The sequence below is a fragment of the Monodon monoceros genome, unplaced genomic scaffold (assembly GCF_005190385.1).
Source record: "Monodon monoceros isolate NGI ecotype Baffin Bay Population unplaced genomic scaffold, NGI_Narwhal_1 Super_Scaffold_5, whole genome shotgun sequence".
NCBI classification, from domain to species: domain Eukaryota; kingdom Metazoa; phylum Chordata; class Mammalia; order Artiodactyla; family Monodontidae; genus Monodon; species Monodon monoceros.
In genome coordinates this window covers 114,849,009-114,876,316 of record NW_021703782.1, presented here as the reverse complement: position 1 = coordinate 114,876,316, position 27,308 = coordinate 114,849,009, and the positions used below count along the sequence as shown (strand labels likewise).

Genomic DNA, 27,308 nt, shown 5'->3' with positions numbered 1-27,308 from the left:
CCCACCCCACCACCTGGCTCACCAGAGGTGTGAGTGCTACCACATGGACACGCCCAGGGCAGGGCCTCACTGCCTCCCCCCGCACCGCCCCCCCCCCCCCCCGGGAAACCGGGGGGGGCGGGGCAGTTCCCCCCAGACCCCTGCGCAGGCTCAGCCTTCCCCAACTGGAGGACCTCCAGGACCTCCCACACCGTGCGTCTAACCTGGGGCGCCTGAAGACCCCCCAGCACTGGGGAGCAGGCACTGCAGGCAGCAGATCCAAAGCAAAAGAGACTGTGAAGGACCACCGACCCACCCAGCCCCCTGGCAGATGCCTGAATTCCATCTACAACCTGCGAGTCCAGCCTTTGCTCGGCCAGGCTCAGGCAAGGGGCAACCCCGGCGGAGGCTGCCTGTCCTGAGTCGGGGGTCCCAGGCCTCCCAGCAGACTCTGGTCTCCTCTCCCTGGATCCCGGCGCTGCGGGCAGTGCCCAGGAACGGTCCCTTATCCACCACAGGCAGGGGTGACACCTGCTGCCCGTCCAGCTCCGGGGACGCCCCGATTCCTCCCGCGGAGGGAAGGAGAGGCTGAGGACACGGTGCGGCCACAGGCAGCTTCCTCCCAGCTCGGGGTCTGCCAAGTCGTTTTGACCACCGAGAAGGGGGAAGGTCAAGGTGGGCAAACAGACCGGAAGGGGCCTGCCGAGTCCCGACAGGGACGACTCCTGGGCTTATCCCAGGGCACCGGTGCTGCCTGCCTGGGGCGGGAGGAGTATGCACCACTCGCGCTGTGCCTGAGCTCGCTGCCCCTGCAGGGTGAGCAGGGGGCCTGGAAGAGGCTCTGCCAGCGGGACGGAGACCCCACTGCCCCCGGGGGCTTCAGGAGAGGAGCCGGAGGGGCCGATGCACGGGCGGATGAGGCGGCCTTCCCACCCAGCTCCGATTTCGCACCCAGTCCAGTGGGGCCCCCTAAGACTGTTTAGGAAAGATTCTGAGACCAGAACATTCTGACCCCTTGAGCCTCTCAGAAACTGGATGGTGAGTGAAGAGCAAAGCCCCAGGGGTGGGCACTCGGGGGCGGGGCAGAGGCGGGGGCACCCATGGGCGGCTGGGCGCCGCCGGGCTCCGGTCCTCCCTGGGCACGCGCACCTCACGCTGCACCCCGAGAAACCTCGCACCGCCCAGGATCTCCAGCACTGAGGCCATGAGGAGGGGGCGTGCCGGCTCGTTAGGGGAGAGGGAAGCAGGCAGGGCCGAGTCCTGCCCCTGAAGAACAACGCAGCACAGGGGGCGTGTCTGGTCCTGGAAGGAGGACAGACTCCCTCAGCTGGTCGGTGATGAGTGCTCATTGATCGCCACAACACAGCCAGGATGGGGGCAGGTTGTGAGGGCAGGACAGGAGTCTGGCCTGGGGTCTACAGACTGGTGGGGACACAGCACCCACGGGGGGCCGTCCCCCCCCCCAGCACAGTCCCGCTACTCCAGAACCGCTGGGCTGGGGTCGAGGGGCTGACAGTGGGGAGGGAGCTTCTCCGCGTGTCCGTCCATCTCCACGCTGCCGCCCCTGACATCTAACCCTGTCAACACCTCAAGCAGCTGCAATTCAACCACACAGGGGACGCACAGGAGTCCAAAAGTGGCACAGAAGTACACGGTGCACAGACGTCGCCCCACACACGGGAAGGAAACCGATGTGACAACACAGCAGGAGGCAATCTGGCCCAAAGAATCAGCAACGACACTGTGAAAACGATCTGTGCGTGTTTCACAATCTTCATACCCGCATTTAAAGCAGGAAACGCACGGTCCACAGAGCAGCGCCGGGCCGGCCGTGACTGCCACCGCACTAGAGCAGCGCCGGGCCGGCCGTGACTGCCACCTCGCTGCTGGGAAAGATGTAGAAACACCAGAGAAGCCGACTGCGAAGCAAGCCCTCAGCTCTCCTCGGCTCTCACGGAGGGCTCTCGGCACGCGACAAACACAGGAATGAAAACTACGTGCCGATTCTGCTACCCAAGAAGGGGATGCAACTGAAGGCGAAGCAGTGAAAAGAGCACAGAAAAGCACACCCATTTCACGTACATTCGAAGAGGGCGACCACGGCCAATAACGGGCTCTCTGTCCTACGGCTGTGCTGACGAGCGACATGACAGAGAGGCTGGGAATCAGCTGCAACACAGGAAACACAGCCGCGCCATCCCGCGACTGGCCTTTGCGAGACCACCAGCACAGCCAGCTTTCCACAGCTGAAAACAGGAGTTCAAATCCTGCTAGACAGCTCAGCTGCGTGCTTTACTGTTTTTGTTATATCGCCTAAGGCTAATTTCTGAACATCTGGTCAAAGTTTATTAATGCAGAGACTGTAAATGTGAAATTATGGGGGATGAGGCCTGTAGGTTGGACTCGGAGCCAAGATGCTCGAAACACTGGCAGTGCCCTGTGGCCCCACGTTGAGGTGACGGGCCCAGCCGCCCGCTCCTGCTGGCTTTAACGGAGCAATTCTACCACATCAAGTAGGCGTGCAGCCTGCTGCATCTTGGGGTCTGAGCCTGAGAGGCGGGATGTGCTGGCAACATGGAGAAACTCTGAGAGACTTGTGCTGCTACGTGAGCTCACGACTGAAGGGGAACGTGTGGCCTGTAGAGCCACAGGCAGGGGCCACACCGACTCTTATTTATTGAGTCCCGCCCTCGGTGACCTGCCCGACTCAGGGCCGGCCCCCAGACCAGCAGACTGAGTCCTGGAGGAGGGGAGCGGTGGGCCACAGGAAGTGCCAGCCCGGTCAAGTGGCATCGGGTACCACCATTGGTCGGCTGAAGGCGGCTCTTCCCCACCTGGACAGAGAGACATCTCCACCCTCGGACACAGCAAGGCTCAGCCAGAGAACATGAGGCTGGCTTCCAGCCACCGGAGGCTCCGGCACGTTTTGGGTCTGGGTGGGCCCTTCAGGAAGACCCCCCTGGCGCCCATGTGGCACGACAGGCCACACGGCAAAACCCCGACGGGGCGGGCCGTCCTGAGGGACGTGACCCCTGAGACCGCAGGTCGGGCCCTGCTGCCTCAGGCCTCACCCGCTGTGGACGAGCCGGGCAGAGGGGAGCGAGGTGGGGCGCCGCGAGGCCCAGCGTGCTCCCAGGGCGCCTCGAGCTTGACGGCGGCCCTGAGGGCCCTGCGCCGCTGTGCCTGCTGCCGCCTGCCGAACACGGAGCGCAGCGCGCGCAGCTGGCCAACCTCCTGTGCCGAGAAGCAGGGCTGCCCCTCCGCAAAGCGCACCACAGCGTCGAAGGATGCAGCCGCCTGTTCCCAGGCCGCCTCGTCACCCACCCCCTCCTCGGCCAGCTCGGGACTCCCCGTGGCCGCGCTCCCAAGGCGGGCCGGGGCGCCTCCCCCGAGCCCGGGGATGTGCACGAAGGTCTGGTCGGGAGGCTTCGTCCTGAGGCGCTCGGGCTCCTCCTCTGAAGACGAGCCTTCGACGAGCGTGACCTCGGGCCACAGCTTCCTCCAGGCCCGGCTGAAAACGGCGCCCGGCACCGCGTTCCAGGCACAGGCCACGTCGAGCACGGCGTCGTGCACACTGCAGCGGGGGGTGAAGGCCTGCAGCGTGCCGCGAGGGGTGACGAAGTTCCTCATGAAATCCCTGCGAATGCCCTGGTCCATGGGCTGGATCAGGGAGGTGACGCTGGCGGGCAGGAAGATGGTGAAAATGTTCTCCGAAACCAACTCGGCCTCCCGCGGGTGGGCGCGGGAGCCGTCCAGCAGGAGGATGGCCTTGCTGTCTTCGGGCAGAGCCACAGCTCGGAAGTGCTCCTTCACCGCGGGCACAAAGATGTGATGGAACCAGTCAGTAAAAATCTCCTTGTCCACCCACGCGTTACCTTGGGCCTTGTACGCGACAGGCAGGTGCTGGATGCCCTGGACCGCCTTGGGGCCACCGCATTTCCCGACCACCAAGGGTTTGATCCTGTGGGAGCCCGTGGCGTTGGCGCACATGAGGACGCTCAGCCTGTCCTTGTTCTGCTTGGGGCCGGGCACCGCCCCGCCCTCCGGGCTGGGACTGGGCGAGCTGCGCCAGAAGAGGCCGGTCTCATCGGCGTTGTACACCTGCTCGGGGGACAGGCCGTGCTCGGCGGTTAAGCTCCGGAAGAAGCCGCAGAACTGCTCTGCAGCCTGGTGGTCGGCCGCCTGTTTCTCGCTGGACGCGTCCAGCTTCTTGATGCCGTGTCTGGCCTTAAAACGCCAGAGCCAGCCGCCAGAAAACACGCAGGGCTCGGTCAGCTGCATCTGCTCGTATAAGTCCTTGGCCTTTTCAATGAGCATGGGGCCCGAGACGGGCACGCCCTCGGCACGCTTCACCAGGAACCACTCGTACAGCACGCGGTCCAGGTGCTCGAGCTTGGGCGTGTGCAGCGTGCGCCGGTGCGCCAGGGCCTTGTCCGAGTCGGAGTTGGCGAAGAAGCGGAGCAGCTGGGCCTTGTGGGCCCTGATGTCGTACAGGGTGGACATGCCCACGTTGTACTCCTGCATCAGCGCCTTCCTGCTCTCTCCCTTCTCCAGGCGCCGGCAGATGTCCATCTTCTCCTTCAGGGTCAGCACCACCCTCTTGCGCTTCTCCCCCAGGCTCCTCCCGGCAGCCGGCTTGGAGGCCATGAGGAGGGGGCTCGTCCCGGCCGACAGGGGTCGCACCTGAGCCAGTACTGGAGGACTTTCCAACCCTCCCTCCCCTCCCAACACCCTCGCCCACTGGCGTCCTGCTGATACTGATACGGGCCCACCACAAGCCAAGGCCTCTTCCGGGCTCAGGCAGCTTCCCGGCCCTCTCTGCAGGGGGGACGAGCGTCAGCCACCCGAGGCTTCCACGGCTGGAACCTCCAGCCTTCTCTGCAGGGACGGTGGCAGCTTCTCCCTTCAAGCACGGACCGGAGGGTAAAGGGGCCCCGGGAGCTGGTTTCCGGCAAATCGAGATTTCACCGTCTGAGCCGTGGGCGCCTCTCTCACGCACATCGTGCTTTAGCAGCTGGAAAGCAAAAGGGGGAAGAAAGAAAAACGTTACGGAGCCCGTTACTTTCGACGTGCTGGGGAGCGGCAGGGGACGGTGTCGTGGAGGCGATGAACACGCGGAGCTGGCCGGCAGGTGGCGCAGGGAAGAGGCCTGCCCGGCGGAGGGGGGCTGCCTGGCGCGCTGGGCACACTGGCACTTCTCAGCTTCCACAGTGACCTCTGAGTCGCTCGCTACGGCTCCAAATTGAAAGTGGCTCTCTTGGAAGCAACCTGGCCTCCCAGGAAAAACGCCAAGGGCGATGCCACTGGACGAAGCAAGGAAGCCATAGGCGCTGAGCGACCTCAGAGCCACGTCCCACCTCCAGAACCAACCTTCCCGCTGTAGCTGCTCTCGGCCCACCTGACCTATCCACCTTCACAAAGCCCTTGTTCCTTTGAGGGCGGCCGAGGCAGGGGATGGAGGTGCTGCAGGGGGCAGGGATTCCTCTAGACTTCCGGGGCTGAGGAACCTGCAAACCTCTTCTGAAACAAGGTCCCCTCAAACCCTCTCTTTGACAGCAGGCCCCAAACTGCTTCTAGAAAACCAGGCCTTGGTAGGCCTCAGGCTCCTCCCAGAGGGGCTGCCAGTCTCTCAGCTACTGGTCCCCACAGCGACATGCTCAGACGCCAAGGATGCCTCTGGACGCACAGTCACACGTGAGCGTGCAAACAACACTCACACGCACCCTCCCTCCCTTACACACACACAGGACACTGGAAAGGGCCAGGCCAGAGCGGGCTTCCTGAATACTTGTTGATCGAGAACACTCTATGAATAAATTATTAATTCATGCTGGAAACAAAAATACGAGAACTGTCTTCTGGCCCCCCTGGGAGCAGGGTGGTCTTCCTGCATCAGTTACGTATCCTTGTAAGTAGTAAACTTTGTGTTTAAGTTGACATACACGTCTTTGGTTAAAGCTAGTAAGAGAACATAAAGGAAAGTGACTTATATAAACCCCACAGCTCTGGTCTAACTTGTCTTTCATCATCACCTACCTTTCATCCTCATAAAGATCTGGGTCATTACAGTCCCTTCCAGCTGGTCATGTCCATCCCTTTATGACAATTTCCCCAAACGCCCCCCACCCCCACCCCTCCCTGCTCCGTGGAGCAGACATGTAGGACTTAGCAGATGGTCCTGGCTGACCTGGGCAGCCTGTGAGAATCACAGCCCTGTCACACGTCACCTGGTAAAATGCCAACTTCTTCCAGCCCCTGAGGAGTGAAGAGCTGTTATCCCCACACTGACCAGCCCTGGCTGGTCTGCTCGGGCCGTGTGGCGTGTCTGCCACGAGTCCTGTCTTCTCCCTCCCGGCCAGCTGTGTCCCCTGGCTTCCCTCGCACCCGGGAGGGACTGCCAGTCACCGAGGCAGCACCACAGGCAGCTGACAGCATCCGTCGCCAGGTCCCAGCGTGGAAAGGCAGCAACTCCCACCTCACCTCCCTCCCAAACCCTCACACTCGGCTCTGTCCAACTTCACGCCACGGGTGAGGCCGCAGGACTACTCACGTGTGCAACATAAAAAGGTAGCCCCTTGAGACCACAGCTCAACAGAAATGAAGTTTATTCAGATGTAGCAAGAGTCCCAAAGACAAATCCTAGGCATGTCAGCAGCCAGCCCAAGGTACGTCCTTTAACCCTTCTGAGTCAGTCTCCTGGTCTGCAAAGTGCGGGTGCTGGGCCTGCTGGGACCTATGTTCATTCTATTGGGTTGGCTATAAAGTTTGTTCAGGTTTTTCCATAAGATGCTAGGGAAAATCCCGAACGACCTTTTCGGCTAACGCAATATTTACTGGGGGACAGTGTGACTGTGCACTGCTTGGCCCTGTGGAGAGCAGAGGGAACTAAAGGCCATAATCCATCCTTAAGGAAACATTTAATATAAAACCACCATAAAAACCAGGAGGAAATAGGGGACCCCCGGTCACTTGCGAGGGACTGACTCTAAGCACAAAAGGCAGGAGGAAGGGCCAGACGTGGCACCGGGAGGAGGCTCAGCGCCAGACACGGGCTCACTGTGGACGCTTCCTCACGTCTGAGCCTGATACAAGGGAGATGGAAACACCGGTCCCGCTGGAGAGACAAAAACTTCCTTTAAAAGTGAAATTCAGATATTACTTCTGAAACAATTTCTTAAACCAAAAGGAAACAACACGGCCAAAAAATTAAAACGGTTTTAAGCCTTGCCACTGATACCCTCTTGGGCCACAGGGGCAGAGTTGGGGCAGGAGAGAGAAGAGTGGGGCACCACCTGCATTCTGCCCCTTCCTGTAGGCGGGGAGACGCTCTTCCTTAGAAGAGAGCCTGAGGAATTTAGGAGGAGGATGTGAGAAACCACGTTTCCTCGGCAGTAGCCAGTAGTGTGCAAGGGCGTGTGTGGGGAGCGGGGCGACTATCAGAAAACACAAGTGTTCCGGCCCGAAGAAGGGCTGGATTAAGTCTTGAGGGGCAAGAGGGAATGGGGAGGGGTCCTGGGTCAGGGGCGGACGTGGGGGTGCGCACCCTGCAGAGAGGGGAGGCGGGCAGTTATCCACGCAGACCCCTCCTTCGTGGGCGCAGGTACGGGGCCGTGGGCAGCCCGAAGCAGGGGGACGGCTCGGGTTAGGGGAGAGGCTTGTTTTGACAGCGTTTCTAACGCCGGGGGCCACGTCTGGGGCAGAAAGGCAAAAACCAAAAAGAAAAGAAAGCAGCCAGGTCTCAGGCCGGCTCCTTCCTGGCGAAGGGACCTCGGGGGCTGGTCCTTCCTCGGGGGGAAGCCCCGGCCAGGCTCGGAGGGAGGCGGCGGAGAGACCAGATCGGTTTCGGGGGCCCGGGGGAGGCTCCGCACCAGCAGCTCGGCCCCGGGCCCCGCCCTGCGCCCCCGCAAGCCTGGACGCCACTCACCTGCTGACCACGAGCCGCCACCGCCGGCCGGAAACGCCCCGCCCCCCGCCGGTCCGCGCCGCTCCGCCTTCCCCCAGCCACTTCCGGGACGCTCTAGGCGGCCCGGGGGACTCGGCGTTTCTGTGTCTCCGCGGGTAGCGGCGGGCGCGCGGTGACCATAGGCTCGAGCTCGGAGATGGGTGCATCTCTGGGCCGAAAAGGCGGGGCCTCTTGTCCTGGGCAGGGGTGGCAGCAGGGTAGGGTGGGCCCGGCGCTCCCAGCCGGGAGGCCTCGAGTGGGGACGTTTCTGATGAAGGAGGGCAGTGCTTGAGCCCCTCCCTTTGCGAAGTCCACCGACCAACGCTGTTTTCCTCCTCTCTGGCCTCATCCACCCCTAATTTAGATGATTTGGATGATGAGATTTAAAATTTCTGAGCTGGGGAGACTTGGATGAGATTCAGACTTGAGTTGATGCTGTAATGAGTTGAGATTTGGGGGACCTTCGGATGGGGTGAATGTATTTTGCATGGGGGGCAGAGGACGTCCAAGCTCGAATCCCCAGAACCGGTGACTGGGTCACCTCACATGGCATCAGGGACTTTGCAGATGCAATTGCGTTACGATTTTTGAGATGGGAGATTATCCCGATTATGAGGATGGGCCCGGTGTCATCACAGGGTCCTCATAAGAGGGAGGAAGGAGGCACAGAGCCGGAGAAGGATGTGAGGATGCAGAAAAGATGTGACAGAAGCCGCAGGATGGAGTGTGCACCTAGAAGATGGAGGAAGGGGCCACCAGCCAAGAAATGCAGGGCCTGCAGGAGACGGAAAAGAGCCTGCAGAAGGAAACAGCTCTGTGGACACCTTGATTTTTAGCTCCGTAAGGCTTGTGTCAGACTTCTGACCTCCAGAACTGTAAGGTGATAAATGTGGGGGGGGGTTTTGGGTTTTTTTTTGCGGTACGGGGGCCTCTCACTGTTGTGGCCTCTCCCGTTGCGGAACACAGGCTCCGGACGCGCAGGCTCAGCGGCCATGGCCCACGGGCCCAGCTGCTCCGCGGCATGTGGGATCTTCCCGGACCGGGGCACGAACCCGTGTCCCCTGCATCGGCAGGCGGACTCTCAACCACTGCGCCACCAGGGAAGCCCTGTGTGTTGTTTTAAGCCCAGTTTATGGTCATGTGTTGCAGCAGCAACAGGGAACTAGGATAGATTTGCATAGTTCTCTCCCTCTTCGTTCACCTTCTTCCCTTGGCTCCCAGGACGCGACCACCCCTGGCCCTCCTTCCTCACCCTCCCCTGCTGATTCCCAACGGGCCAGCTTCACCCCTCGGCTCTCTCCTCTCTGTCCACGCCCCCTCCTGGGATCTCCTCCAGTCTCCTGCTGTGCCCACCAGCAAAGGCAGGCAGCTCCCAAATTTATGCCTCCTGCCAGGACCCCTCCCGCAAACTCTAGCCGCCTGTGCCCTACCCAGCGTCCCGACGTACGTAGCCTTCTAACCCTCGAGCCAGCATTTCTACAGCTGCGCTCGCACCCCTCCCCTGGCCGGGCTCCAGCTTCACACCACCCACCGCGGTGAGTGGCAGCTCCACGTCTCCATCGCTCCGGCCAAAAACGCGGAGTCCTCCCTGACTCTCTGTCCCCCCACCCCCACGCTCTGCCCTCCACATCCAGGCAGCGTCTGGCCTCTGCTCACTCCCCCCAGGCCGCCCTGAACCCGCTGTTGCCTCCTGGCCCTGGCTTCTGCCCTTGCCCCCCGGCGGACTGGAGGGCCCTTAGCCAGCGGGGTCTCCGGGGATGGTGAGGTTGACCCCAGGAAGGCCGTCTTCATCCCCGCATGGCACTCTGCTGCCACCTTGTGGGAACCGGATCTCTTGCTCCCCTCAGAACCTGCTGGGGCCGATGCTCCCACGATCACACTGGGAGCCTTGGGCCTCGTCTCCAGGACTGAGTCCACTCTGGCAGAGAGGAAGGGGTCGGGAAGAGACAAGGAGAAGGAAGACCATCCCCTGGTGTCACATGAGGCCTGGCATGGAGGGCCCCCTCCCCCAAGTATCTCCCCAATGCACAAGGTCAGGCCCCCCACCAAGCCAGACTGTCCACAGCCCAAAGGCCTTGGAGAGGGTCTGGCTGAGCAGATGCCCCCACACCGCCCCCTCCAGTGGCATCCCACGTGCCTCAGAAAGGTCCTCCTGGGCCACCAGGCCTGGCGAGGTCCTGCTCTCACTGTCTTCCAAGCCCACGGGGCTCCTGAGTGCTGTGGCCCCTCCGCCCATGGCCCTTGGCCTGCGCCATGCTGGGCACCCAGCCCAGGTTCCAGACACTCGGGTGGAGAGATGTCCGGTCCCCCCAGAGCCAGGGCGAGGGTTTCTCACAGCAGAGGGGACTTTACTTGGGGGCTGGGGGTGTGGCCGGAGCTCCTGGCTCCCCGACTTCACTCAGGGAGGTAGGAGTGGACAGGAGAAGGGGGGCCGGCTAGGGGCTCAGTCCTGAGAGGCACCAAGGCCCTGAGGACTCAGGAACACACAGGAGGGGCACCTCTGCGACCAGGGCTCTCTGGGGACAGAGACCCCTGAGCCCAGGACAGACGGTGTGGGGCTGGCGCACCGATCAGGTGGACGGGGTCTCAGTGCCCTGCACGCACACTCAGCTGTGGGACGCGCATTTACACACGCCCTCCACGTACATTGTTCACCCAGGAACACACCCTCACACATGCATTCCACACGGTCGCTCCCACATGCAGTTTTCACACACAGAGACACCCTCACAGAGTCGGAGTTGCAGTACACGGCTTTAATTTTGAGAACCTATAATGGGGAGCCTGGCACTGTGGACGCTCTCCCCAATCTGTCAGGGATCTGGCAGTGCACCAATTACCCTCCTGGTGATACATGCATTTTTCTAAAGGAAAATGTCTACAAATGTGGAAGAGAATTCAGTTGCAGTTTTGCAGTAATACCCCATCTTTATTTTTTTTATTAATTCTGCATAAAATAATGAATTCATCCAAAACTGATGTCCATGAAAGTGTGGAACCACGTGGAAGCCCCAGGAGGTGGCAGTGGCCCGTTGGTAAGGAACCCCTGTGAGGTGGGTCTACCCTACACAGCCTGCCTCCCCCCAGTGCCCAGCCCCACCACCAGTCCTAGCAGCCCCAGCTTCACACTGACAAGATCAGGGAAATCTCTGAGCTATGTGAACAGGCAGGATTTCCAGGGAACCCAACCGGTTTGGGCGGGCAGGTGGAGGGCCACGAGAGAACAGGAAAATCTGGAGTCCTAGGAGGTGGCCGCAGAGCAGAGGAAAGGAAGCAGGCTAAGGGGAAGTCACATCGAAGCCACACCTCGACCCCATTCCTGTGTGGAGGGACCGCAGGCAGTCACGCCCCCACAGGCCTTCCCGGAAAGCTGGATCCCACCAAAGGATCCAGGCTCCATTGAGGCTCACTGCATGCCCAGTGCATGAGTGATGGGATGGGGCTCAGCACTGGCCCAGGGTCGGCGCTCAGGCTTTGACCCCAATGAGAGCTCAGTTTGGGGCCCAGGTCAGAGCTCAAACTGTTATTAGGAGCGGAGTTTAATAACTGTCCACAGGGCATCACAGCCGTGGTCTTCTATATTTGAGTCATGTCCATTAGGCCATCTATCTCGGTCAGCTTGGGCTGCCATAACAAAATACTAGAGTCTGGGTGACATAAACAAGAGAATTTTTTCTCTTCCAGTTCTGGAGCGCAGCAGTCTGAGATCAGGGTTCCTGGGCGGGCAGGTTCTGGTGGGGACTCTATTCCTGGTTTGCAGGTGGCTCCCTCGTACTGTATCCTCGTGTGGTAGAGAGAGAGCTGGTGCCACATCTTCTCAGGTCACCGAATCCCATCGTGAGGGCCCCAACCTCATGACCTCATCCAACCCTGAGGCCCCCTCTCTGAAAACCGTCAGGGTGGGGGTTAGGGCTCTAACATATGAATTAGGGGAGGACACAGTTCAGCCTATAGCACTGCGCCCTTGGCCCTCGAAATTCACGTCCTTCTCACATGCACGGTGCATTCCCGTCATCCCAGTAAGCCCAGGAGTCTTAACTCATTACAGGGTCCGCACTAACCCCTAAAGCCCAAAGTCTCCTCCAGACCCTCTCTACGTCAGACATGGCCGAGTCCAGGTAGGATTCATCCTGGCAAATTCCTCTCTGGCTGTGAATCTGTGCAACCAGACAAATTACGTGCCTCCAAAATACAGCAGAGATTCCCACCACAAAGGGAAAAATCGTAAGGGAGAGTGGCGGGTCCCAACCCCAGCAAAGCGGCGTCACCACTGGGGCTCCCGGCGGGTCCTGCCTGCGTCAGCCAAGGACTCTGTTGTGCCGTGCTGTGCGCGGCAGGGTGTGGAGCAGCATTCTTGGCCTGCACCCCTGGACACCAGGAGCACCCCCATTCGGGCAACTGAAAATGTCTTCAGGCCCCACCAAACGTCCCCTGGGCCACGGAAACGCCCCCATCTGAGAACCACTGCTTTACAGCAACCACTTCATATCAAATCACATCAGCGAACACACGGGCAACTGTCAATATTTGAAGAATGAGTGCTTCAGGCTGGTGCTAGGTGCTGGGTGCCTTGAACACAAAACAGATAAGAAAGGCCCCAGCCCAGGGCACCGCAGCTCCCCGTGAACTGGGGTGGGGGAGGGGCGCAGACGGGCAGCCCCACAAGGGAACAGTGAAGGCACAAACATTTTACATCCCACGTGAGGCAGCTGAGCTGAGGGGGCGGGGGGCGGGGGGGGGGCATGTTCAGAGAGAAAGTGCCAGGCACGTAGCATGGGCAAGGAAGGTGCACTGGTGCGGGGGACACACTCACCTCTGTGTGACCTTGAGCAAGTTCCTCCCTCTCTGGGCCCCAGGCTCCAAGGGACAGAGCCCGGCCTGGGGGGAGCTGGGGGGCTGGGGTCGGGGTAGACCCCAGGAGTGCTGTGAATCCCGGGAGGGCCGGGTCTCAGGGCACCCCTGGCCCACACCGCCCTGTCACCCTGCTCCCGGGCTGCCCCCCACTGCGAGCCATCCACTGCCCCTCGGCCTTCCCTGCGGCCCACGGAGCCCCTTCCCCTAAGGATGTTGCGTCTGGCAACATCCTTTCCACCCCTGACGTGCCCTGGGCCCTTTTCTGGGGGGTAAACCAAGGAGGGGAGTGAGATGTGCTCCACGAGGCCATCCACAGGGCCAGGAAGACCTGAGGAAATGAGAGGCCCTCTCCCCCTGTAGGAGGAGCTCGTGCCCCCAGACACACCCTGGGGCCAGCAGGCAGTGGGTGCAGCCTGTGCCTGCCACCACCTGGTCGACACTCCAAGGGGTCCCAGGGAGACTGGGCACAAAGGGAGGGTCAGGTTGAGAGGGCAACAGGGACCACTCATGGCCCCCAGGGCAACAGCAGCCAGGAGCCACTGGCCCTCCCAGGTGCAGAGGAATGAGGGGAAGGGCCAGTCCCAGAGGCTGGCTGGAGCTGCTGTGATGGGAGAAGGCTGGTGACGCCATGGTGGCCCAGGCGTCAGGTGCGGCAGAACAGGTGGCCTGACTGCTGAGCATCTCACCCTCAGGTCTTGGCCAGTGGAAGCCTTTATAGGATCCTTATGGGACCCAGGACACAAACAGGGTGGAGAGGGGGCCTGGGTCTGGATGGAAAATATCTGGCCCAGTGCCGAGCTCTTGTCACCTCCTCGTCCCGCAGAGGCCACTGACACGGCATTTCCAGGACTCCCTTGCAGCTAAAGTGCCACGGTGTGGTGGGGTATTGAGTAAGGTCATGAGGGTGAGGCCCGCAGCTCCGGCCCGTACGCTGTGCTCCACACCCGCGCGCCCTGGCAGCCTCCCCAGAAGGTCCCCACCAGGCCCCCTCTCTGCAGCCCGCATTTCCTTCCTGCTGATTGTGCCATCTGATCAAGGCCTGTCACCCCAGTGGGACTCAGCCACAGGGGTCAGCATGGCTCCCACACAGAGCACAGTGGGGCCGAGAGAGGGGCTCTCAACCTGGGCTCAAAGACAAGAGTGAGTGAATCTGGGGAATACGCTCTCCTTTCTCTGGCCTTGCCGCCCCTCTGAGGTGGTGGAGAAGTGGTCTGGGGCCTCGTCCTGAGGCGGCTGAGAAATGGCCCCTGCCCCGGGCAGGCTCTGCCTTCCCGAAGCAGAAAGAAGGCCAAAGGGAGCGGGAGGGTGCAGCCGTTTGGGGGCTGGAGATTGGGACTTGCCCCTCCCTGGAGCCCTGCAGCCAGGAAGCTACTGGTGTTGACTGTGGGCGGCCACCCCCCCACCCCAGCCAGCAGAACCATATAAAGCCGCCCAAGGTCTGCTCCCTGCTGCCCACCCACCACCATGAAGGCTGTCCTCCTGGCCCTGCTAGCCGCTGTCTTGGCCCTGCAGCCAGGTGAGACCGCAGGGGGCCACAGGGCAGGGCGGGGGGAGCAGGGCCAGGGCGGGGGGCGGGGGGGATGATCGAGGAAGGCCAGAGGGGCAGAGAGGAAGGAGGGGGCAGGCTGGGTGGAAGGACACGGGGCAGGGGCGCGGAGAAGGGGCTTTGACCCCACCCAGCTCCCCCTGGGGCAGCTCTTAGTGCAGCCAGGATACCGGGTCATCTCCTAGCTGTCCCCCGAGGCGGGAGCAGGCCAGGCAGCACGGGGGGGTCTCTCCTCCAGCACCGTGGGGCTGGCCTGGCTGCTGGAGGGATGCGCAGAGAGCCTGTGGAGTGGGTGGGGGGCACAGGGGCAAAGGGCCTCAAGTGAAGAAGGGCCACAGAGGGACGGAGGGAAGAGATCTTTCTGCCCAGGCCCAGCCCCGGCTTCTGATGGGGGCAGCAGGGGTAGGCTGTGGGCCTGCACTGCTCCAGTCTGGACTCGGGCCTGGTAGGGACTCTCCCGGGCCAGGGCCCCGGGTGATCAGTAAAGCCCTCAGAGCCTCAGCACCCTCTTCTGGAAAGCAGGGATCATGGTGGTGCCCGAGGACACACGGGTCGGCCAGCGTGTGTGGTGCCCGAGCACAAGCTGGCCGTGGGGAACCTGTTGGCACTGGGATGACGTGGACCCCAGCTTCATCATTGTTTTACCCAGAGGAGACCTAATCATCATGACAGCTGGGGCCACTGCCCCCAGGGACAGAGCAGGGCGGGGCCAGGGGCGCACCTACGGGCTCACAGCTCCGGGTTGGGGGGAGGGGGATGCTGAGAGGGAGTGTGAAGGGTCCTGTCCATCCTGCCCTCACCTGCCTGGTGTGCGTCCCTCTCAGGAGCGTGGGCATCGTAACAGGGCCTTAGAAGCAAGGGGGTGGGCGTGGTGCCCTCCCTGTGAGGGGCCCCCAGTTTGTGGCTCTTGTGCACCAGACAGTGCTCTCTACTCTGTGTGACCTATGAGAAAAAGAGGTTCCCCCCATACCCCTGCAGCGTGGGAGGGCAGGCTGGGCAGCCTCTGAGCTCCACCCCACCCCCACCTTGCAGGCACCGCCCTGCAGTGTTACTCCTGCCAGGCCGAGGTCAGCAACCAGGACTGCCAGCACGTGCAGAACTGCAGCCACTCTGAGACCCAGTGCTGGACTGAGCGCATCCGTAAGTGGCCCTGCTGTCCCCGCAGGCCTCCCTGTGCCCCTGCCCTGGCCCCTGCACCATCCCCTAGAAGCCCTGCACCTTCCCTCCACTGGCAGGGATTCAAAGGGCCTGGGATTAGGTCTCTGCGCTGGACTGTTCATCCTTCTGTCCACCTGCCCACTTGTTCTCCTGTCCACACATAAATATAGATGCCCAGCTTCCCATCTATACTTGGTGGGTGAGTATCCAGGGCCCGGCCCTCACCCAGTGGTCCCCATGCCTCGCCCAGGTGCTGTTGATCTCCTGACCCTCATCAGGAAGGGCTGCAGCTCGCACTGTGTGGAGGACTCAGAGAACTACTACGTGGGCGAGAAAAACGTCACATGCTGCTCTACTGACCTGTGCAACGCCAGCGGGGCCCACGCCCTGCAGCCGGCCACCGTCACCCTGACGCTGCTCACCGCTCTTGGTGTGCTGCTATTCTGGGGCCCCGGGCAGCTGTAGGATCCAGGAGGACGCTGTTGTGTCCCATGCTGGGCAGTGGTGCCCAGGGGCCCGGGGGGCACTCCTCACACACACCCGGTCCAGTCACGGCCCCTTCTGAACCCTAACTCAGGTCGGGCGATGCCCCTCTGCCCTTTCCAGCCCTCCCTGGCTCCCTCCAGGACTCCGGCCCAGCTCCCACCGGCCGGCAGGCTGCGCTCTGTGATGTGGAACAGCGTGCAGATGGCCCATCAGACCCCCTCCCAATATTCCGACCCACCCCTTAACCTTCACTCAGGCACCTCTTCCTCCAGGAAGCCTTCCCTGCTTGCCCCCTCCACGAGCTGAGCCAGGTCCTGTCCGTGGTGTCCCCCGCACCCAGCATGAAGCAGGCTCTCAGGAGGGCCCCAAAAAGGCTGAGAGGAAATGTTCCGAGTAGAATTAGGGTCAGAGGTGTGAGGTCCTGGGAGCCCCAAGAGATGAAGCTTGGAGGGGGGAACAGCTCCCCATGTTCATAGGGGTCCTGGGGCAGCAACCCCAACACACAGTAGGCCCTTAATAAAGGCCCATGGGCTTGGTTGCAGAGAACCTGTCCTTGCATGCCTGCAGGCTGAGGTCAAGGTTGTGGTCCAGGGCTGTGAAGGGTTGCCACCTGGGGCCACGTCTGTGGCTGTGGCTGTGCCCTTGGCTCCGGCCAGGGCAGGAGCAAATGTCTGACTCCTAGAAGGGAGGACATTGCTGGAAGGCCGTGTCCCTGGGACCTCCCGGCTCTTGCTGTGTGGCCTCGCACATGTTGCTCAACCTCTCTGAGCCTCAGATGCTCACTGGGACCCATCTCTGCTGTGAGGACTGACCCAGAGACTCCAAGGCATGGAGACATTTCTGGGTGGGAGGGGCTGCTGCTGCTGCATGAGGCCACCAGAACCCCTGCCCTGTCCTCCCCCTTCAGCTTGAGGACAGCCCCTCTGTCTGTTTCTTCAATTTCTTATTTTGTTTGTTGTAAGGGCTTCACACCCAGAGCAAAAAATTCAAACTGTACAAGAGGGTCTCCAGTGCTGAGCCAGTTCCCCAACCCCGACCGCGGGCCCCTCCCCTCTCTAGGATGCTCCCATCGCACGCTTGGGGCTCCTTCCGGGGTAACTAACTGTGAGGCCTGGGGGAGCCCCAGGGGACGCGGCCCCTGCCTGGCCTTTTTCATACCTGGGAAAGTCCTTTTGAAAACCCAGCTGGCCCCTGCCCTCGGGCACCAGGGCTCATGGAGGGCCGGGCCCTGGGTGAGACCTGCCTGCACAGGACGGTGCTTCCAGCCCACACCAGGCGCTGGGCGGTGGATTAGGCAGGATTAGAACCCGGGTACTGGAGAGACCCTCCAGGTTGGCACAGCAGCAGGTGGGGTGGGGTCGCACTCACCCGAGTCCAGGCCAGGGCACCCCAGGGAGCCCAGTGTTGCAGCTGGTGACGTCGGGAGGGAAGAGGAGACCAGAGGTCCCCGCACTCAGAGCCCATGACAACCCACACCTTAGCGCCTCCCTGTGGAGGGGTGCTCTGCCCTGGGGCCAAGGCTCATGGAGGTGAGGTGCCCTGGGCCCCAGTGGTTTGAATTCTTTGGGTCAACATGAGAGGAGAGAGATGGCGGGTGGGTCCCCATGCCCTGTAACCCGGGGCCTCCTCTCGCCTCCTGAGCCGTCCCTGAGGTCACGCAGCCTTGAGCCTCCAGAAGAGGGACAGGCCCCGGGAGGCGCAGGAGCGCTCCCGACCCAGCACCGCGGGGCAGGTCTCCCCCTCCCGCAGGATGGAGGGCTGACGGGGGCTCTGCCTCTCCAAGGGTGAGGACAGCATGGGGGCCACCTGCAGGGGCAGCCCAGGGTCCCTGAGCCAGCCCAACGCAGCGTCTGGACTGGGACCCCCACCCGCTCCACCCCACACCATTTCATCGTCAGAAACTGTGGGAAAGCAAGAAAGAGGAAGTGCAGAACCCTCTCCCCACGCCCTAGGATGGTCCCCATTTTCCGTCCCCATTTTCACCCTCATGGTGACGCTTCTTGTGCAAGAATAAGGAGCATCCTGCGCGTTTACACACCTGGTCACACTCTCTTCAGGAAACCGCTTTTTCTTTTTTTTAAACCTCTATCTCTCCTTGGTAAGGACGAGACACCCCGTGGTGGCTGAGGTGATCCTCCGGACAGACCGACGTGTTTTTGTTTTTAAGATGCCACTTGCCGAGCATCTTCCGTGGGAGAGATGCTGTCCTGGTCTGTCTGCATCTATAGTAATAGGTGACGACAAAAGCAGACATGGCATAGCGCTCACCACGGGCCCCGCACTCCTCTGCCACCTCCCTTGCAGTCACTCATTCATTCCTCCCCCCTTGGGGGCAGGGCTGTGCAGAGGAGGAACCCGAGGCAGAGAGAGGTGAAGCAACTTGCCCAAGATCACACAGTTAGTTAGAACTGGTGAGGCTGCATTCCAACCCCGGTAGAAAGAGGCCCAGAGAGGTGAAGGAGCTGACCCGGGGTCACACAGAGGGCTCCTGCCCACCCCAAATCGGGCCCCTGAGTGGGCATCTCCCGCCCTGGCCCCAGCTCCCAGCCACACCAAGTCCTGGGCTTTCCTCCCCTGGGACTCTGGCTCGGCCGGACGTCTCTCCGCCGGGGCTGAGGTTGATGACTGGTCTGGCTCCCCGGGGATGTCCCCACCCTCCCCACTGGACTCCAGCTGCAGCAGGGAGTCAAGCTAGACAGGAAGGAGAGTGGGTCTCCAGTAGGTGCTGTGCAGTCCTGGAGTACCCCAGGGGGCCCTTCCTGAGTCAGAAGAGATGCAGAGTTCTTGCCCAAGCGCCCACAGCTGCAGGGCGCAGAGCCGGGACCCCATCCATCCACCCCACAAAAGCTGTGGGGTGTTGGGGCAGCCCGCAGGTGAGCAGTTCGCCTGTGCCCAATGCTTGGACCACCACCGTGGCCCGCTGCCTGAACGTCAGCACATGCCCTGGGGGCCCAGGTCTGCCTCACCAGGGACGCTGGCTCCGGGACTCGCCCTGGGCAGACAGCACCCAGAAAAGAACCCCAGCACAGAAGTAATCGAGTCGGTCTCCCCCAGGGCTGCGATAGAGCTACCCTCTGTTAGGGAGACCGCCCCCTTTTTACGGAACTGAGTTTCAGGTCCACGATGGGCCGGTCCCCCAGTTCGCACTGCGGACAAACAGGTCTGCGCCCTCGCCACCCTGGTTCTGTCCCGCCCGCAGGCTACCCCTTCGTGGCACTGTGGTGGTGACCAAGGCGTGCGCGGACCCATGTGAGCCCTCGAACGCGGACGGGCTGGGCCAAAAGGGCCGACAGAGCTGCTGCCGCCAGGATCCGTGCCCCACGCGGGGCGCTGCTGGGGTCCGGGCCGGGCCGGGCCGGGCCGGGCGGGGCCCGGGAGCGACTCTGGGGGCGGGGGTGGGCGGAGCTTGGGCGGGGCCGGGGCGGGGCCGAGGTTGGGTCCCGGTCCAGGGGCTGCCCGCCGCGTTCCGGCCACTCGCACCGCTGCTCCTGTTTTGCCGGGCGGCATCCTGAGCCCCTGCTCCTCTTGGGTCTGGAGCCTCGAATCCAAGCAGGCAGCCGCTAGAACTTAGGCTGCGGGCCTGCCTCTGGCGGTGACGCCCGGTGCTACCCAGACACGAGAGTCCTTGAGGAACCAAGGGGACCCAGAAGTACCCCTCCTCTGCTCCTCCACCCTGCTGGATACTCCAAGCCAGGGCCGAGGGAAGGGATCGAGGTTCCGCGCCCAGGACTCCTTCCAGCCTCCCAATAAACGGCCAGTGACCCATCACAAGATGCCTGCGTCCATTGTGTGGGACTGAAGCGGCCCGATGGTGGGGGGAGGGGGCAGAGAAGGCGCTGGTCCTTACAGCATTCACGTTTTGAGGGCCCTGGGTGCACTGGGCATCCCGCTGGCCCTGGGCTTTGGCAATCAACGAGACAGACCAGGCCCTGGCCTCCCGGCCTCAAGGTCCAGCAGGGAGAGAGCACCCCCTGCCTACGGATCATATCTGTGAGTAAAAGTGGAGTGAGACCAGGGCTCTGGGGATCTAGCCCAGTCCGGGATTCAGGAAAGGGGCAGATGGGGCAGGGAGGGTCCCCTAGCAGGGACAACAGCATGTGCAGTGTGTGTGTGTGTGTGTGTGTGTGTGTGTGTGTGTGTGTGTGGTGTTGGGTGGCCTCCTGGATAGCAGAAGCTCAGAAGGAAGCCAGGTGGGCAGGGCGGTGGGGGGAGCACAGGCTGTGAGGAAGTTGGGGGCAGGGGTCTCATAAGCTCCCGGCTGGATTCTCATTCACCAAACTTCACTGACATCTCCAGAACCAGGTCTCTAGCTTCGGGGCCCTCCCTGGGGGGACGGGACAAGGTGGGTGACAAGGAGGCTGTGTTCTCAGAGGAGCAGCAAAGGGGGGCTCCAAGAACATGTCATTCTTCTATTCGCCCTGAGAAGCTAGCTCACCCCCGGACAGACAGCTCAGAGCCAAGCCAGGGCAGGGAGAGCATTACAGGGACATGCGCGAGCAGTGTGCGGGAAGGGCCTTCTTACCGCCAGGGCTTCCTAGGGCAGCTGGGCCTGCCCTGATAGGAAACGAGCTCCCTGTCCCTGGCAGTATCCAAGCAGATCCAAGGCCCAGGAAAACCCAGACCCCACTCTGCCCAGCTGCTGGCCCCAGAAGCAAAGCCAGAAAAGCAACAAACTCAGCCTCTGCCCTGACAGTGAACGTGGCATGGGAGCCCGCCCAGCCCCAGCGTGGACTGTGGAACAGGGCTACCCCTAGATCTCCTTCTTCAGGAGCTTTCAAGAACCCCGCAACCCTAGCCCAGGCTGGGTGTGGACTGGATGAAAGCCCAGTTGCCTCAGTCCAGCTGCTGCCAGATGCATTCTCAGAGCCTTGGGACCTCAGCGATCACTCCTTAAACCCACCCATCCCGGGACTCCAGTACTGACTAAGGGGGCGGCCTCCAGGGCCACTGGCAAACGCCTTCGTTGGAGAGGCCTGGAGGCCGGCCGGCCGGGCCTTCTCTGGGCCTTCCCTCCTGGCCTCGCAGAAAAGAGGAAGAGGACACCTACTGTGCGTGGCAGTCTGCCAGGCCAGGCGTCCCAAGTGCCTAAGGCAAGGCCTTTGAATCGATTGCTGAGTCATTTACATTTACTGGCTCTTCCCTCTCCATCCGGGACGTTATTTGCTCCATCTTCAAAAAGTGCAAAGGGTGGGAATGCTTGGAAATGAGGTTGCGGTTATCAGGACCTTTGGGGAGGAAGGGGTGAATGTGGGGGGAGGGGTAATGAAGTTACAGGCTGAGACTGAAAAGTTGTATTGGGGCCAGACTGAGATACTCCCTGAACCCGCCGCATATGGGGCTGTCGCCCTGCGAAAGTGGGGAGCCAGCCCCTGGTGGTTCTGGAGTAGAGGAGGGTCGGTTTCCAGCAGCCTCCAAGCAGCGCCGCTAGGGACCGGCCTATGTCCATGTGTCCTGCCAAATTCCACAGCCTAGGCCGGGGAAGTGCTGGAGACTCTGACCCTCGGAGATCAGAGGCGGAATCTCCAGGGTCACTCCAAGTCTTCAAGAGCCAGGGAAAGGCGCGAGGGGCTCGCGCTCGCAGAGAGCCGGCAACGCTGCGGGAGACCCGGAACGCTCCTGCGCCTGCAGCGCGGGGAGTCACCGCCAGATGCCGCTGTGGTGCTCGGAGCGCCGCCCTGTGCCCCGCCCGCTCCGGGGAAAGCAAAAGAGGCGCGGGCTGCGGGGGTGGGACGGACCACTGAGAGCGGGGAGGGGGGGCCCGGGGCGGGGGGCGGGGCTCCGCGCAGGCCTCCGGCGCGTCTCCCCCCTCAGCCAGCCTCGCGAGATGGTTCGCTCCGGCCGCGCTGCGCTCAACGGTTCCCAGGCTGGCCGCCAGAGCTGGGGCATCAGGGCTGCATTGCCGCGCGCACTGTCGGCACCAGCGCCGAGGGCCCCGCAGCACCGCTGCGCCCGCCGCCGCGATGCTGGGGCTGCTCATGGCGGTGCTGACCCTGGCCCTCGCCTACTTCGCGCTGCTGGACGGCTGGTACCTGGTCCGCGTGCCGTGCGCCGTACTGCGCGCGCGCCTGCTGCAGCCCCGCGTCCGTGACCTCCTGGCTGAGCAGAGCTACTCGGGCCGCGTGCTGCCCTCGGACTTGGACCTGCTGCTGCACATGAACAACGCGCGCTACCTGCGCGAGGCCGACGTGGCGCGCGCCGCGCACCTGGCCCGCTGCGGCGTGCTCGGGGCTCTGCGCGCGCTCGGGGCGCGCGCCGTGCTGGCCGCTTCGTGCGCGCGCTACCGCCGCTCGCTGCGTCTGCTCGAGCCGTTCGAGGTGCGCACCCGCCTGCTGGGCTGGGACGACCGCGCCTTCTACCTAGAGGCGCGCTTCATCAGCCTGCGCGACGGCTTCGTGTGCGCGCTGCTGCGCTCCCGCCAGCACGTGCTGGGCACCTCGCCGGAGCGCGTTGTGCAGCACCTGTGCAAGCGCAGGGTAAGCGTCCCCCGCCCCGAGCGCACTCCTCCCGCTGGACCCTGAGGACTCCTGGTCCCTGCCCCCCGCCCCTGGGGAAGGCCTGCCGCCTACCCGTTTTGGGGTTCCCCTGTCCGGCCGAGTACCGCTGCAGCCCTTTTCTTTGGACCCAGGGCCTTCTTCACTGATGCCATTCTTCTTGGGACCTCTCAGGGTCCCCTCATCAACTCTCTGTAGTCGGACTCAGCATGCTCCCCTCCCGCCATCCCTTATTAACCCCTCAAGGCTCCCTGCCCCACGCTACGCCTTTTCCAGAACAGGGAAGGCCAGACCAGGCGTCTCCCAAAGAGTCTAAGTGTGGCTTGGAGTGCGGAGCCGGCCTCACTGGTCCTTGGTTCTGAATGTAGCATGGAAGCAGGCTGGGGGTGGGGTGGGGAGATGGGGGCTGGGACGTTAGTGAGAGGAGGTTGCTGGGAGTTCTCAAGGACCTGAGAGCCCTTTCACCCAGCTTAGACCTGAGGGGCTGGGTCACCATCACCTGGGTTAGGGGTGAGCCCTGAGCCCCATAGAGCTGCAAGCCCTTCTGCCTTTTCCAGTTGGAGAAAAGAAGGCTGCAGCACCTGCCTGGCGCTCAAGGCCCCTCCCCGGGGCCTGCTCCTCCCAGCACAGCCTGCTGCTGCATCATGGCACCCGGGCCCTGGGGATGCTGCTGCGCTGCTGGTTGCCAGGGCAGGCTCCTGCTGCAGGCACGTTCCTAAAAACATGCTTGGAGCCTCCATGCCAAAGCCAGGGCCCGCTGGCCTCCTAGGTGCCCTCAGGCAGGGTGCTGCCCTCTCTGGCCCTGGACAGGAGCAGAGGAGGGACACAGCCGCACGTTAGTCACGAGAGGCTAGCCTTTCCTTTATATCGAAGGTGGGGAAACTGAGGCTCAGAGGGGCAATGCGAACTGCTTGAGGCTGCACAGTGGGCCACAGGCCCAGTCCCCTGGTTTTCTGTCTCTTTGAGTCAGGGACGCCCCCAAAGGGCCTGGATGCCTCCCACCCCGCGCCCACAGAGGTGCTCTGCATGTCCCTTCATGCGTCAGGAGGCTGGGAGGGGATGGTCATCGAGGCTTTAAATCGACGGGCTGAGAGCTGCAAGCAGAAGGTGGAGGAGAGGGAGCCAGGGCCACTGTCCTGCAGGGCAGGGTGGTCAGGCGGGGGCTGATGGGTGAGACCTACATGAGAGGCAGGGGGCGCCCACACCATGGCATGGCGAGGACACTCGGCCACAGATGGCCAGGAGTCACCCGGCCTGAGCCCGTGGGTCGGGAGGGTCCCGGGTGCAGTCCTGGGTTTAGTGTGGGACAGGCTGAGCCCAGTGCCCAGAGATCTGCTTGCTGAAAGGCTGGTGTGGGGCAGCACGGCCTTGCAGGGAGAGCTGGGCTACAGCCAAGTCTGGATCTGGTGATTCCAGCTGGGCCGGGAGGAGGATGCTTCCAGGAGCCAGGCCCGGCTCTGCCCAGACTTACCCTGTGACCCGACTCTGAGCACCTCTGCCCAGACTCCCTGACGCCCTGAGGTGAGCGGGCATTCCCCCTCATTCCTGAGAGGCCCGCAAGTCCTCAGACCCCTCCAGCCTGGCCCAGCCCCTTGCCCCGTCACAAAATGGTGGCCGAGTTTGCAGGGAGGCGGCTGGTGCGGCTGAGCAGGAGGGCGCAGGAGCGCGGTGCTGAGCTGCGAGGTGGCGTCCGGCTCCTGTTGGCGCGCTGAGAGGGGGCCTCAGGCATGGCCCTGTCCTGGGCTCTCCCGGCAGAGCCGCTCTGACGCCGCTTCTGCCCCTCCATCCCCTGCCCTGCCTCTGGCCGCTCTGGGTCTCCCGTCGCCCCCTCCAACCAGCTGGCTTCAGAGGTTTTTGCCCCAGATCTGGGAATGTGCAGAGGGCTCAGTTGCCACCCAGTGGGGGAGACAGGCCTGATGAGGGGCATGGTACCCCGAGAGCTGGGATGGGGAGGAAGGACGCCTGGGAGGGGCTGGGGCTGGGGAACGGTGTGAGCTGAGGTCCAGACGTGTGAAGACAGCAGCCTGGCTGTCCCCGCCACCCCCCCACCCCGGCCCTGCCGGTCCCCATGGCAGCGGGTGGCCTGTGGGAGTCTCACCCTCGTCTTCCCCTGCAGGTGGAGCCCCCTGAGCTGCCAGCCGACCTGCAACACTGGATCGCCTACAACGAGGCCAGCAGCCAGCTGCTCCGGGCCGAGAGTGGGCTCGGCAGTGTTGTAAAGGACCAGTGAGCGCCACAGCCTACCCGCCCTGCCCACCAGCCTTGACCTCGGGGCAGTTGCCCACCCTTCCCCGCCTGCCAGGAGGCAGAGAGCGCAGAACGGGCTGGCCGGGCTGGGCTGTCTCTGAGCTGGAGTGGGCTTGCGACCGGCCCAGCCCCCTTCGCACGCCCAGGGCCCTCCCCGCCCCCATTATTGATGCCCCTCTCCGCCCCATCCCACGCGGAGCGCAGGGTGCGGGTGACACAGGCACCCAGACCAGCTCCGATGCGCTCAGGATGATGACGATGGGAAAACTGGGAGGCCCAGGGCCCTTGGCATGCAGGCAGCGGGGTTGGGGGTGGCCCACCCAGCAGGTGCAGCCCCGTGTCCGTGTGTCTAGTTGGGGGCGAGTGCCTGGAGCAGGGGACTGGCTGGAGTTGCCCTGAGCACCGGAGCTTGGAGTCGGAGCTGCCGTGGGGGTGAGGCCCAGGCAGTCCTGGAGGCAGGGCTGGGGCTGGCCGGGGCCGGGGCCTGGGGGCCTGACTCGGGCCCGGCAAGGGGCTGGGAAGGATCAGAGCGGCATTTCAAGGCAGATCCCTCTGGCTGCAAGTGAGGGAAGGGGAGGCCCAGGGCAGAGTCTGGCAGACCAGGGCTCAGGCAGGCTGACCCAAGGGCACTCAGGAGGGAGGCCTGGCCACCGGGCTCCTGGGATGGGGCAGGTCCTGCCGCAGAAGCTTGTGGCCCTGGAGCGTGTGCTGGGGCCAGTGCAGGCCAGATGGCGCAGGGGCTCCAGTGGAGGTGGTGAACTGCCGTAGCTGGGGGTGTCCTAGTTGGGGCCTGCTGCTGAGGACGGATTGAGGTGCGGGATTCTGCCTGGGTGCCCTCACCCATCTTCACCCTTCAGTGCCCATAGGACTGTGCTGTGTGACGCTGCAGGGGCGTCCTACCCTCTCTGGGCCTACAGCACCTCAGTTGTCTGCCCTCCTGCTGGGGCTGTCCCTGCCTGACATTCCGCCCCACTGTTGACTTTCTTCCTTCCTGTGCAGAGAGCTGCTTCCCTCAGTGGGCTGAGGCTGGAGAGGGTCTTCTTGGTTTTGCTTGAGTGGCTCTGTCCTGGCAGCTGCTATTGGGACTCCCTGATGGCGCCACCGGCCGAGGGCTCCCACTCCTGCCCAGTCTCCCGCCTTGCAGCTGGGGAAGGGAGGCCTGGAGAGAAGCAGGCACTGGCCTGGAGCCTCCAGGAGCGCTGAGGGCAAAGCAGGTGGGCCTTGTCCCTGGCTGGCTGGGACAGAGGTCAGGGCTCTGGGTGTGGGATTACTGCTTTCCCGTGTGGGGGGCTGCCCAGGGCAGGGTGCCTGCTCACCTGTGCCCCTGCAGCTGCCCCCTCCGGCCCACGGGGCAGGCCAGAGCAGCTGGGGCCCAGGACTGCCCCCTTGCCACCCAGTCCACGACCCGCGGCCAGCTGGAGCCGGGAGCACAGCCACACCCCTCATGTGTCCCCACAGTGTCACCTGCCTCAGCCACTGTGGGGACCTGCAGTATTTCTGTTTTATTTAAAGAAAGCCCAAGAGTAAAGGGTCTTAAACGTGAGCTTGCTGGGGAGTCCTCATTTCCGAAGCCCTGGTCCCCCAGGGGTGTTTTCTGGCATGGGGGTCTGTCGGGCTTGTTGGGTGAGCTTGGGGACCACGCTGGCAGGCTGGGATGCTGTCCACATTCCACAGAACATGGGGCCGAGGCCAGAAAGGAGCTGCCTCAAGCCCCTCCGGCCCTGGCCCTCTCACCTGCAGTTTTCCACAGGGACTTGGGAGGTCGTGCCCCAGAGTCTGGGTCTGGGACCCCAGGCTCCTGGGGTCACTGGGCAGGGTGTGGGTGCCAGGGGGGTCAGAGGTCAGTGGGCCTTGATGCGTGGGGGCCAGGGGGAGCAGAGGGGCTGTTCCGCAGGCTGCTCCAAGAGGGCAGGGAGTGGGACCCCTGGGATGTAAGGCAGGTGAGTGATGGAGGTGTGGGTGGTGTCCGTGCTCTGACCACCTGCCCAGGAGGGCCCAGCACTGGGACCTGGGAAAGAAGGGCAGTTGGAAGCAGCTGGGTTCGCAAGAGGCATTCAGCGATGGGACAGTGGGGCTGGAGAGGCGGGGAGCAGGTCAGCGGTTTGCTGCCAGGGTGGTCGGCTGGGGCCTCGGCCCCGTCCACCTTTCCGGGCAGCCTGAGGGCCTTGGGGACTGATGGGCCATGCCTCATGCCTGTCCTGAGCCAGTGGCCACGTGGGGGGCAGTTGGGCACCCACACAGAATGTCTGTTTCTCTTTGTGTAAGAGGTGTTTGCACAGGTCCTGAGAGGTCGGGGGCAGGGGAGGTGGGGGGATCGCACTAGGTGTCTGGGCTGAGCGTTGCCGGACAGGACAAGTTCCGGGGTGGGGCCACAGACAGGAAGTGGTGCATGCAGATGACCCGAGCCTGGGCAGGTCCAGCCAGCGGTCCTAATTGGCTGGCTGGGGCCCTGGAGCAGGACGGGGGGCTGCGGAGACAGGATGGGGGTGCCTGGGCGTGGTCTGACCCACTTGGCACTGTGTGTGTGTGTGTGTGTGTGTGTGTCAGAGAGAGAAGGGGTGTTCAGGGTGGTCAAGGGCATCTGGGTTGCATGTGGCTGCCCCAG

The 27,308-nt window shown here is 63.0% G+C and overlaps 3 protein-coding genes across 4 annotated transcripts; 2 read left to right on the top strand and 1 right to left on the bottom strand.

Annotated features, from left to right (window-relative positions):
* Nucleotides 1-146: 146 nt before the first annotated feature.
* On the bottom strand, nucleotides 147-7,936 carry JRK (Jrk helix-turn-helix protein). Its single transcript, XM_029204057.1, has 2 exons — nucleotides 7,904-7,936; nucleotides 147-4,993 (listed from the first exon to the last, which is right to left on the bottom strand). Exon 2 carries the CDS (start codon nucleotides 4,624-4,626, stop codon nucleotides 3,040-3,042), a length of 1,587 nt encoding a protein of 528 aa, XP_029059890.1. The 5' UTR covers nucleotides 4,627-4,993; nucleotides 7,904-7,936; the 3' UTR covers nucleotides 147-3,039.
* A 6,303-nt stretch (nucleotides 7,937-14,239) lies between these two features.
* On the top strand, nucleotides 14,240-15,944 carry PSCA (prostate stem cell antigen). Its single transcript, XM_029201549.1, has 3 exons — nucleotides 14,240-14,291; nucleotides 15,354-15,461; nucleotides 15,730-15,944. The coding sequence occupies exons 1-3, from the start codon at nucleotides 14,240-14,242 to the stop codon at nucleotides 15,942-15,944; spliced, it is 375 nt and encodes a 124-aa protein (XP_029057382.1).
* Nucleotides 15,945-21,851: 5,907 nt separating this feature from the next.
* Nucleotides 21,852-24,741, top strand: THEM6 (thioesterase superfamily member 6). Of its 2 annotated transcripts, none has more exons than XM_029201311.1 (2): nucleotides 21,852-22,438; nucleotides 24,573-24,741. In XM_029201311.1, exons 1-2 carry the CDS (start codon nucleotides 21,926-21,928, stop codon nucleotides 24,684-24,686), a joined length of 627 nt encoding a protein of 208 aa, XP_029057144.1. In that variant the 5' UTR covers nucleotides 21,852-21,925; the 3' UTR covers nucleotides 24,687-24,741. The 2 variants fall into 2 exon arrangements, with proteins under 2 accessions (XP_029057144.1, XP_029057145.1); XM_029201312.1 differs by having other exon boundaries at nucleotides 21,926-22,279; nucleotides 24,573-24,686.
* Nucleotides 24,742-27,308: the final 2,567 nt, after the last annotated feature.

Coding starts and splice junctions, on each gene's coding strand:
- JRK (XM_029204057.1), bottom strand. CDS start 4,626: ATGGCCTCCAAGCCGGCTGCCGGGAGGAGCCTGGGGGAGAAGCGCAAG.
- PSCA (XM_029201549.1), top strand. CDS start 14,240: ATGAAGGCTGTCCTCCTGGCCCTGCTAGCCGCTGTCTTGGCCCTGCAG. Junction 14,292..15,353: donor TGTCTTGGCCCTGCAGCCAG/GTGAGACCGCAG, acceptor CCCACCTTGCAG/GCACCGCCCTGCAGTGTTAC. Junction 15,462..15,729: donor GTGCTGGACTGAGCGCATCC/GTAAGTGGCCCT, acceptor TGCCTCGCCCAG/GTGCTGTTGATCTCCTGACC.
- THEM6 (XM_029201311.1), top strand. CDS start 21,926: ATGCTGGGGCTGCTCATGGCGGTGCTGACCCTGGCCCTCGCCTACTTC. Junction 22,439..24,572: donor AGCACCTGTGCAAGCGCAGG/GTAAGCGTCCCC, acceptor CTTCCCCTGCAG/GTGGAGCCCCCTGAGCTGCC.